This window comes from Grammomys surdaster, unplaced genomic scaffold (genome assembly GCF_004785775.1).
Source record: "Grammomys surdaster isolate TR1022 unplaced genomic scaffold, NIH_TR_1.0 1036, whole genome shotgun sequence".
In the NCBI taxonomy this organism is placed as follows: domain Eukaryota; kingdom Metazoa; phylum Chordata; class Mammalia; order Rodentia; family Muridae; genus Grammomys; species Grammomys surdaster.
This window is the reverse complement of record NW_021605455.1, coordinates 2,839,010-2,850,506: the sequence shown is the minus strand read 5'-3', so window position 1 is coordinate 2,850,506 and position 11,497 is coordinate 2,839,010. Positions and strand designations below refer to the sequence as shown.

At 49.7% G+C, this 11,497-nt stretch overlaps 1 protein-coding gene across 1 annotated transcript in view; it reads left to right on the top strand.

Annotated features, from left to right (window-relative positions):
* Siglec15 (sialic acid binding Ig like lectin 15) overlaps nucleotides 1-4,962 on the top strand; it is a 13,358-nt gene extending 8,396 nt beyond the window's left edge. The window contains exons 4-7 of the mRNA XM_028783234.1: nucleotides 1-363; nucleotides 1,017-1,388; nucleotides 2,449-2,479; nucleotides 4,836-4,962. The exon at nucleotides 1-363 is cut by the window's left edge and continues 28 nt beyond it. Coding sequence (XP_028639067.1) covers nucleotides 1-363; nucleotides 1,017-1,388; nucleotides 2,449-2,479; nucleotides 4,836-4,962 — 893 coding nt within the window. The remainder of the gene's footprint in view (nucleotides 364-1,016; nucleotides 1,389-2,448; nucleotides 2,480-4,835) is intronic.
* The last annotated feature ends 6,535 nt before the right edge of the window (nucleotides 4,963-11,497 follow it).

The following is an 11,497-nucleotide window of genomic DNA, read 5'->3' as shown; positions in this document are numbered from 1 at the left end:
CCATGCAGGTGCCCGCCGAGGTGGTCGCGGAGGCCGGCGACGCGGCGGTGCTGCCCTGCACCTTCACGCACCCGCACCGCCACTACGACGGGCCGCTGACCGCCATCTGGCGCGCGGGCGAGCCGTACGCCGGCCCGCAGGTGTTCCGCTGCACCGCGGCCCCGGGCAGCGAGCTGTGCCAGACGGCGCTGAGCCTGCACGGCCGCCTCCGTCTGCTGGGCAACCCGCGTCGCAACGACCTGTCCCTGCGCGTTGAGCGCCTCGCCCTGGCCGACAGCGGCCGCTACTTCTGCCGCGTGGAGTTCACCGGCGACGCCCACGATCGCTATGAGAGCCGCCACGGGGTCCGGCTGCGCGTGACTGGTGAGGCGGACTGGCAGCTGAGGGGTGTGGGGCCCAACTTCCCCACATTCCTGTCCTGAGAGTGTACTGGGTTCTAGAGAGGCCTCTGAGAAGTTGGTAGAAAGGCAGAACTCAGGTCCCAGGAATGGCCTGGCTAATGGGTGATGTCCAGATGCTCCTAAACACTGGCAGTTGGCAAGGAAGGATTGAGAAACAAGCAATCAATAATGCTTAAGGACCGTAAGGGTTGCAGCACTGAAGGATTTCTCATCTTCACCCCAACCCCACCCCGTACATCCCCTGTCCGCAGAGCACTGTGCTGCCACTGGCCCCTCCGTGCGTTGTGACCCTTTGGTGGGCACCATCTGCAAGCCTGGCAGTCCAGACAACACACGAGTATTAGTTTACCAAATCTCAGTGAGCCCATAACATAAGAGCAATTGTGATCACCATTTTACACATGGAGAAACTGAGGCAGAGAAGAGAAATAACTTGCTAAGGCCATCGCTGCAACAGGACCCAGGAGGCCAGCTCTGGGCAGTCCCTTACATCCTCCCTCCAGCTCGGCAGGGAGCGGGGCAGGGTGATGCTACTCCTTGCTTAACCAAACTCTGTCGCTCCCGCGGGGCGTTGCGCTCTGCAGGGTGACCCACACCGACCTTCTTCCCCCGCAGCTGCGCCGCGGATCGTCAACATCTCGGTGCTGCCCAGCCCCACGCACGCCTTCCGCGCGCTCTGCACCGCGGAGGGTGAGCCCCCGCCTACCCTCGCTTGGTCGGGCCCCGCCCTGGGCAACAGCTCGGCTGCCGTGCGGGCCCAGGGTCACGGCTACCAGGTGACCGCCGAGTTGCCAGCGCTGACCCGCGATGGCCGCTACACGTGCACGGCAGCCAATAGCCTGGGCCACGCCGAGGCCAGCGTCTACCTGTTCCGCTTCCACGGCGCCCCCGGAGCCTCGACCCTGGCACTCCTGCTGGGAGCACTGGGCCTCAAGGCCTTGCTGCTGCTTGGTATTCTGGGTGCTCGTGCCACCCGTCGCCGACTAGGTGGGTGCAACCCAGATCTGGGTGAGTGAGAGAGGGTGGAGAGAAGGCTCCCTCTCCTGTCTGCCGGTCCACCTGATGTGGCATGTCAGAACATCCTTTCTACACCTGCATCTGCTCAGTTCCTTCTCTCTGCCTGGAGCCCATGAGGTGGAGCTCTTTGCAGCTAGGAAACTGAGGCTCTGCAAAGTGTCTTGTCTTTTGAAGAGTTACACAGAGACACACTCCTGTCAGCTTTCCAACACTTACTTCTTTTACTAACTACCACACCACAAATCAGTGTCCTGTAAAGACTGGGCCTCAGGCTTCTCCTGTACTTATTAACTAGCATCTTGAGGCCCTGAGGTTATAGACGTGATGTGGGGGAACACAAAGATGCTTGGATGTGATCCCTTGCCAGCCGGTAAGAGGCTGAGTCTGCAGATCTTTGCAGTATCCCCATGAGAAGGGTTCTCGTAGACCCCAGAAACTGCAGAAGGCAGAGGATGTCCTGCAATTCTGAAGTCTTAATAAGTTAGGAGAGCTCAGCCAGAAGATCTTCAGGACACAGGAATTTGGAAAACACAAATGGCACACCTAGCCTGGGAACCCAACCACTTTTAGAGAGCCTCTCCATGCTGCTGACCCTGAACTTGATGGGGCATCTGCTGAGCACCCCAGAAAGGGAGGGACCTTCTCAGAGCCTCTCACTCCTGGCAGACCAATAAGGTTAGCCTCCAACTCATTAGGGACGCAACACAGAATTTGTCTCTGGGCCTCAGCTGCGATCCTTGCTGTGACCCTGTCATTCTTGCTGGATCCTCAAACTCATCAAACATGTCCTGTTTCAGGGTCCCCAGAAAGGTAGTTCTGCTGGACTACATCCCTCTTAACGACCCCCCACCCCAGGTCAAGTTAACCCTATCATGTATCAGGCTAAGTCACTCCAGCTATGGATCCATCCGCTGCATGGTGCACATTTCCTGGGGACTGCTTCTCACAGTGGGGCGGGACAGAGTGTGCAGCCGACATGGAGGCCACTGTGCAAATTCACACCTCCTCTTTCTTCGTGTCCCTCACACAGATCACCTGGTTGCCCAGGACACCCCTCCACGGTAAGTACTCCCTGCCCTTTCCCACCCCACCTCTGCCTATCTCATTGGCCCAGGGATGCCAGTTTCTCAGAACTGGGAGTACAAGGAGAAAAAGCAAACATAGCGCAAAGTTAGGGTAGTAAGCTGGACCAGGGCCTGGGTCATACCCAAAGCACCCTGCCCCTCCATCCAGCACACCACAGAGTTGTCCAGGCTGACTGCATTCAGTACAAAAGGAGCTTGGTGTCTATGACCCCAAAAGTGAATACCACCAAGCTGCCTCCTCTTGTTGCTCCCAGCATTCTAGAAGTTACCCCATAAGGATGCCACTGTAAGACGACTCATTCATCCAGGCTTACTTCTGACTGCTTCCAAACAAATCACCAAGAATCGGCTTAGATGAAGGATCTAGAAAGACATTAACCCCGAGTCCACTCTTTCCTCTTCAGTGTCTACCCCAGTAAGGGCCCTTGTTGAGGGAGAAAGAACTCAACCCTGGAGCACTGGTGCTGGCTGGGAGCACACATTTTCCAGCTGCTTCTCAAGTCTTGACAGACCATCATACATGCATTTCCTTTACTGATGCATGACAAGACCAGAGTCACAATGCCCTCTGCTGTTCACTCACCTAACAAATATTTACCATATACCTAAGGCAGACAATAACACAGATGATAGAGACAGGAAATCCAAACTTTCACTCCAATGTGTACAACTTTGCACAAACATAACAAGATCATCTGAGATCCGTAAAGGAAGAATTGTAAAGCTAGTGATAAAACAGTGCCCAGTGGGTAGCCAGGAGGCCATGACGGCTTTAGTTTCTGGATATTTTCTTTGAAGACATGGCCCTGAAAACACCAAGCTGGTGACTGGAGCCTAGAGTGGCCAAGGGGATAGGGATATCCCAAGAGTGAAAGCTGTAAACTTAACTTTTATTCTCCTGAAGTTTGTTGTCGCCGATACTTACTGCCTCCATCTGCTAACCTAGGCCTAGTCCTGAAGCTTCTAGCCTCTGTACAGTCTACCCTAGGCCTAGAATGTTTTCAGCCCCTGAGATTTACTGCTGAACAAGCTTGCCCTTTCTAGCTTTTCCTGAGCTCTGGCTGGTTCAACTCAGCTGTTCTGGCTCAAACTCCTCTCCCACTTGACTGATCCAATCTGGCCTCTCTCTCTCTTGGCCTCTCCTGAGCTGCTCTGCTTGACCTCATACTAACTTTGGCAATAATCTTCTGGTTCTAATCTTCTGGCTCCTTCTCATTCCTCTTTGTCCTCTCTTCAACCTACAGATGTCCCAGTAAAACTGCCTCCTCTCCTTTCCCTTTTTCTTTTTTTAAAAAAGATGTATTTATTTTTTAATAAATGTGAATACACTGTCACTCTCTTCAGACGCACCAGAAGAGGGCATTGGATCCCATTACAGATGGTTGTGAGCCACCATGTGGTTGCTGGGAACTGAACTCAGGACCTCTGGAAGAGCAGTCAGTGCTCTAAGCACGGCTTCCTCTCTCTTCTTGGTGAGAGTTGGGCATATCCTATTTTGTCAAATCTTTCTCTGATTCGTCACTTTGTCTGCCACTCAATTAGACATCACTTCCAAACACAGGTGCTTTCTTCTACAAACTAACTTTACCTTCATTTTTGGGGATTAAAGGTGTCTGCTAAGGGCTGAGCCACACCACAACTAGAAACAGGTATTTTCAGTAAATAACACAATCTCTTGGGGTTCGCAGTGTGATCAAGTATCCTGCAACAGAAAACCATAAGTAGAAAGGTCAGTTGGGCTTTGGAGTGAACACAGGTATGGAGGGAGTGTGGAAATGTGAGAAGGCAAGGCTGAGAAGGCAAGGTTGGGGTTATTCTGGGTGAGGTAGAAATCAGGATGGCTTGGGGTCTTCCATGAGAGGTTGAATTTTAACAGAAGGGCCCAAGAAGTAGACCCAGAAAGAGGCTGTTGTTTCTTCTGTCTGACAGCAACCAAAGGAAGGGACTCTCGGAGGTTAAGGGAGGGAAGCAGGATACCCAGGGTTGGAGCTGAGTCCTGGTCACAGAGACCAGGAGGGAAGAGAATAGGGAAGGGGTGTGTGCTTTGTCTCACACAGTAGGTGGGATATTGGAAGTAGGGATGTCTGGGAAGCAGTCAGACCTGAGGAGATTGGGGACATGAGCTGGTTTCTGGAGCCTCTGACAAAGTCACCTTGTAGGAGATAGTAACTGATCAAGGAAGCTGTCAGCAGCAGCACCACCCCCTATCGTATATTAATCAATCGCCCAGTCTTGCTGCTTCTGGCTCCTTGACTGGTTGCTGGGGCTCAGCTTGGGAAGTCGAAGACCTCTCCAAATATTGGGTTGTAAATCAATTTTCTCCTGTCTGCAGGTCTCAGGCTCAGGAGTCCAATTATGAAAATTTGAGCCAGATGAACCCTCCAGGCCACCAGCTGCCACGTGTTTGCTGTGAGGAGCTTGTTAGCCACCACCATCCAGTGATTCACCACGAAAAATAAAGGACAGTGCCAGGCTACACCTGTACAGCTCATAACTCTCAGGTTCCTTGGCAGCTGTGGGCCAGGCAACATTCAAGGGGACCAGGACCCTGTTCACAGAGATTCAGAGCCCCGCAGTATTATGCCAGTGGAGCCAGAAATCTGGGTGTATATGTATGCCCACCCATTTGGGCCTCAGCATCCAACTTCTGGAAAAATGCCCCTTGCTTTTTCTTACTTAGAACTACGTAGTAAAGCAGACAGGAAACTAGCCATAAGGTCTGGAGGCCCAAGCTCCAGTCTTCTCTGTCATGGACTTGCAGTACGGACCAGGACTCTTCCTTCACCTCTCTGGGACTCAGCTTCTCCCTGAAGAAATAGAAGATCTGAAGGGCCTGCATAAACTTCAACTCTAACTAAAAGGTGGGCCTCTAGACCTGCTGAATTCTTAGGTAGGTGTGACACTGCTTAGGCCTGTGGAGAACAAAGCACTCCAGAGAACAGCCTGAGGCTGGAGCTGTACAAACTGATCAGAACTACAGCAAACCCTGGAAATGTTATAGCAAGAAGAAGCTTGGAGCCCCTGTCTCCTGAGATCTCCACACAGACTGTTCCAGCCCTCTGCCCACCTGTGATCATATCAGCTGACCCACACTTCCTTGATCTGGACCTACCAAGAGAAAGAGACTGAAGACCTACAGTCTCGAAGCATCTGAAAGCCATATGTCAAAACCTGGGAGACCTGAAGAGGCCCAGTGGTTAAGGCAGCTGTGGTTCTGAACTCTCTTGGGAGTGTACTCCCTCCTAGGATGCGAAACTCCAGGAGGACTAGCAATCTCTTCCCCACTTGCCCAAGCCCAACGAGGCTAACTTCAAGAATGATGCTTTCCTTATTTACACTTTAAAGGAGAGAGGTGTACTTGGGACCAAGTAAGCCATGAGACATGAGGCTAAGGAGACCATATCTTTCTGTGGACAGTATCTTTATGTTGAAGGCAATCAGTTTTCAGACTTCCCTCTGAGCCAGAGCTTCAGCCAAGGCTGAGCTCAGCCAAGGGTGATGGCAGTTCATAGTTACTTCAGGATCCATTGAGAGCTGTTAAGAAAGCACAGAGGCTACCATCTGGACCTGCTTGTAGATAGTAGCATTAGAGCATGTCTATCAAGGACCTTGTATCACCAAGGAAAAATATAGGGACATGGTTAGGATGTGGATTAGAACATCTTTGGTCTTTGGAGCTGTTTTCAGAGCCAAGAAAACTCTACCAATTACTGATTACATACTGTGTTGTGTTGGGAATTGGTGTTCAGGGTTATGAAACTGAAGAAGGCATCATTATCAGTCAGGATGAGCTAGGTTGTACTGCTCTGACAAGCCTTAAAATCATAGTGGCCAAAAATAGTCTTTGTTTTGCACTGTATCCATCAGGGTTCTTTAGAGGAACAGAATTTATGGGACAAATATATGAAGAGGGGGGAGGGAAAGGGAGAAAGACAAAGGAAGAGGCTCACAGGCTGTGGTCCAGATAGTCCAACAATGCCTGTCTACCAAAGGAAAGTTGAAGAATCCAGTAGTTCTGGATGTCTCAGGTAGTCTTCAGTGTACATCAGAATCTGAAGATGTAGGCTCTAAAGCAGTGAAAGAATGGACTTGCAAGCAAAAGCAAGCAGGAAAAGAAAGAAAGCATCCGTCATCCATGTCTTTCTGCAGGCTGTCAGCATAAGACGTGGCCCAGATTAAGGGTGGAACTTCCTACCCCAAAAAATCCAGATTAAAAGTGGGTGGGGGGTCTTCCCACTTCAAATGATTTAATTAAGAAAATTACTCTCCCTAGTGTCCCCAGCCGCTTGGGTTTTGTTAAGACCATATGAGGTCAAGTTGGCAACCAAGAATAGCCATCACACCCACCCCACTGCCATCGCCGACAGGCAGGAAGGTTCACTGTTGTTAACTGGGAACCCAGATCGCAGGAATCCATCACTGATGTGAATTGCTAGACTGAAAGTAAAAAGAATCCTCTCCAAATCATACTACTGTTCACACAAGAGAACAAGCAGTACAGCCCTAAATGTGAGGAACACCAGAGAAAAATTTGAGAACACTGAGAATGGTTGACCCCACAGTAAACTCTTCCAGAAACTCTCGAGGTTGGACATGACATACACTGAGTCCAAAATCATGCTTATAAAGGGGGTAGCTGACTCAGTCTTGTGAAGGCATCCCAGAAGAGCATATGTGAAGATGGTAATGGATCAGCCATGCTGATGGGGAGACCATGAGTAGAGAGACTGAAGGTAAGAACAAGGGGTATTTGCAGCACAGAGGCCACCCAAGCAGAGATGGCATGGTACAGATGCAGTTATTAGTTTCTGGAGCATGAAGGAAGAGGCAGGGTGTGGCCAAAGTGGGTAGAACACTCCTGGATGGAGGGTGCTTCCCCGCTGTAGGCTGAGATGTGGGTTTAAGTCAATAAAAAGTCTTCATTAGCCAGCCAGCAACTATACAGGGTATTAGGGATCCCAGGGTAGCACCAAGCCGTTCTCATGGTGAATGTTTAAGCATGAAAACCATACTTTGGGTGAATATACTTCAGTTAACAACAACAGTTAGCCAGAAACAGAAGCACAGAAGCCCCAAAGCAAGGTTAGTACATTTAGAGACTTTCCCACAACCATGGACATTGATGGATTGGGTCTTTGTTTTTATTCTAGTGGGCAGGACAGTCTACATGCTGAGTTGTATGTAGACTGGAGTTGTACTCAGGACTGGGGACCTGTTACAGCCTTGACAGGGGTGAGCGTAACGGAAGTTGGCACTCAAGGGACCGAGTCCGGTGCTAGCCTCCTGGGATTGCTGAGCAGGGCTGCCTCTTCATCCATCATCTCCCTAGTGGGACCTGAGGGATACCTGTGTCAGGATACCTAGGGAGTTGTTTAATTATCTCTGCTGAGCACTAGGTGGCCCTGCTGACCCACAGGGAAGGGAAAGGACTAGATCTTTAAGCAATATCTTCAGGAGACTTTACTATTAAGGCTTTTGAAAATCTTTTCAACCACCCTCCCTAAACAAAAGAAGCTGGAAAAAAAACCACCCATGTGCCCACCACCTCCATTCAACATCACTCATGGGCTGCTGTTTGCTTGCTGCATATCTGGCTGAACCCTTTGCGGGTAAGCAGCATACTTCATGCTTCTTCATGAGCCTAAATACCTTGGAGAACTTGTGCACCGTGTCCTGTCTGTTACATTTAGTGACTCTACCTTACAATCCATATTTGCATTTCCCCTATATTCCTCAAACTATATCCTTCAGTTTGTTTACAGCCAGAACCCAGCTGGTTCGGAGGCCAGCTGAAGTCTGCTCTCTGGTACACGGGGCTCTGATCACAGTGGTGGTCTTCGCTGACTCACTTATGTGCAGTAGCCTTCTTGAAAGCAGCAGTCCTCAGGGGAATACCCCATGGTGATGGGCAGCAGGGATCCCAAGGGGAGCTGCCATCTCCTTTATTAGACTGCCATGCAGCATAGGGCAGCCTCGTGGTTGGTTTCCAGAAAGCACAGGGATGGAACAACTTGTGACTATCTCCTCTGAGCTATCCACGAGATCTAAATGGGACAAGATGTCTGTCCTCCCAAATCTGACCTCTGAGCAGGCTCAGAGTGTCCACTGACAAACAGGGACCAGAGACACAAGCAAAGTCGAAGTCATCACAGTGGGGACTCCCCTCTGCTAGGCCAGGAGTCGAGGGGAGAATCCCAAAGACAAACTTCTTTCAAGACAGCACTTCCTAATGTGGTGAACATCTGGAACCTTCTGGTTCTTCAACCCTTAAGCCCTGTGGTTCTCTCTGGAAAATGAAACTGGTCCCACACGAAGATGAGGAGACGGGAGACGTGCCCCATACCCAGACAGTTCTGTCATTGGAGAATCACAAATTACTGTTAATCCTATATGGAATCTGCCACTCCTCAAACCACAGCTTGGCCCATTCCAGGTGTATCTTTCGTGTCCACCACCCTCGGTGCTAAGGAAGAACCGCAGCACCCCAACACTGAAGGCAGATTTCCATGGCAGACACTTGCCTCTCAGCACTCACAAACATTTCTGTTCATCACAGACCTTGGAAGCCTCTGCCCAGCTCTCAAGGCCCCTCCTGCACACATCAAGGCCACCTTACAGATACTCCAGCTATCCAGGGTCCTTTTGATTTGGTTTCCTGCCCATACCAGTTCCTATCTGCCCTCTCCCACCGCATGCCATACACACATGCATTGAATTAGAATTTTTCTCTTTGAAACTGGAGCTATCTGCCTTACCATTGTGGTGAAACATTGATACAAAACAAAGACCTAGCCATCACAACTCAACTAACTCAAACGTTCTCTCAATGTGATTTATGTATGAGAAGGCCTGCCAAGCAGCTTGCTGTAAACAATGAAGACAGGCTTGGCATGGGCAAATCACAATGTCCTTTATTTGCAGAATTTCACTTAACTAATTCTCACGGCCTCCAGTTTCTCACCATCATTTTTAAAAAAAAGAGGTATCTTTTGTACAAGCATTGAAAATACTAAACAACGAATCAACGAATAAGAAGTAAATATTGCCCAGTTGATGACCAAAATAAAACTGTGTTTTTTAAAGGTCACACTAGCTGAGGTGAACACACAACAGCACTGATCTCCGATATAAATTACCTGAAACCGCTGAGAGAAAATGTCTCTTCAGTGCTCCTTGGTATTATATGACGTGTTGAAAAATAAGTTATAACCAACATCAGCACTTTCATTAGTAGAATAGGAGTAGCCTAAGTTTTCTTTTCAAGTTGTCCTCATGAGGAATCAGGAACCTGTGCAGAGTAAAGGAGACTATGAATAAGCATGTGACCTGCTCCTGGTCACGTGACTCCCGCACAACAGTCTGTTTAGGGCCCTCCTCTAAGAGCTAACAAGATCAGCTATTACCTTAAAATGAGCTGTGAAGTTTAGCTAACTAAAGAGCAGGTGTAATCCACGACGAAGTCCAAAGGGCCTGCCCACTGGGCTGGCCAAACAGACATTCGGTGAAACTGGTCTTGGGCCGTGACTGCTATTAAAGAGGCCTGAGGCTTAACTCAATGCTAGGCTAACATGCCAACTACAGAGCACTGCAGGAACCAATCCCGCCCAAATGTGTGTAGAGAGATTCGCTCTGCCTGGCCCAAAGGAGGTGACAGCTCTAGGGCAGGGTCCCAGGATAAGGCAACAAAACACCAGGGACAGAAACAGGAAAGGATGCACTCTCCCTGAATCTGTAAGGGCTGTGTTCCCAGCATCTCTTTTGTCTTAACGCTGCTAATCCTTGGCACAGTAGTGTGGACTGACTTGGGCACTTTGCCTCCAAAAGCAGTTTTATCAGACATCATGTTCAAAGACAACTAAGGACTCTGGCCACTTAGCTGAGAGAGGACTAAGGGGTGGGGAGAGGGGAGGTGGGAGATTTGACAGGAGGAATGTCTTGAGGTAACGGAGAGAACAGGTCCTTCCTGGATGCTCCAGGCAGACCCACAACCAATGGACAAGGTTACAAGGGACCATTCTGGCTCAAGGTACGCAGAACCAGAGAGCCCTGGCATAGCCAAGGCAGCAGTGGACTCCAAGACACTGGCCAGGTGGGGGAGGAATTGAGGATCTCCACTAAGGGAACCGAGGTATTTATATGTGCCTTGACTCTGCCCAGGAATCTAGACATTGGCTTCCTGCTTCCGAAGAAATAATTTTTAGAAAATACCTTTTTGAAAACCAGTGTAATCAGCTGGATTCAGACAAAGAGCTTAAATATATCAGAGCTTAGACTGGTTGTCCTTGGAGGAGAAAGACTGCTGTCTAATTACTGGAAGATTCTTCACGTTCACTGACACAAAAAACCAACAGACACAGGAGAGATGGAGACATAACCAGCAAGACACCTGCCAGTCCTGTTTAGAGCCAAGGTCAAGTGTACAGAGCTTCAGAGACATGTACAGTGGGTGCTGGCCTTTATAGCCACCATCGCACTGGACCCTGCCATCACCTGATCCAGTGAGGCTGTAGAGCAAGAAAGGCCAGGGCAACCTCTCCGCCCGCCCACCTCACGTGTGTACTCAAAGGAGGTGGGCAATGCCTGGTGAGGCAGACGCATTTCCGCTGAGGCCAACTCTCCTATCTGTTCCCAAGAAGCTGCAGGAGGCTCTGGAGTCTGTGATGTCCACCTTCCACACTGCTCACCATGGCCTTGCTTGGTGACAAGGACATCAAGTGCCCATCACTGTCTCTCATGTCTTGGACTTGCACTCTCAAAGTGAACAATTTTCCTAGCAAAGCCGGGTTTATTTTTCAGCCGCCAGCCGGCCTGTCTGCAGGCAGCCTTCTTTGTTCTGAATTATTATATATTTTTAAAGACTTAGCCCAGTGTTTCTCATAGAATCTGAGGCAAATAACTCTCAGATGTAAAGCAAGGGTGAAAAGGGTGGCACTTTTACTGACCAGTTACAAAGCCAAATAAATTTCAGTCATAAAAATCTATATTAGCCTTCAA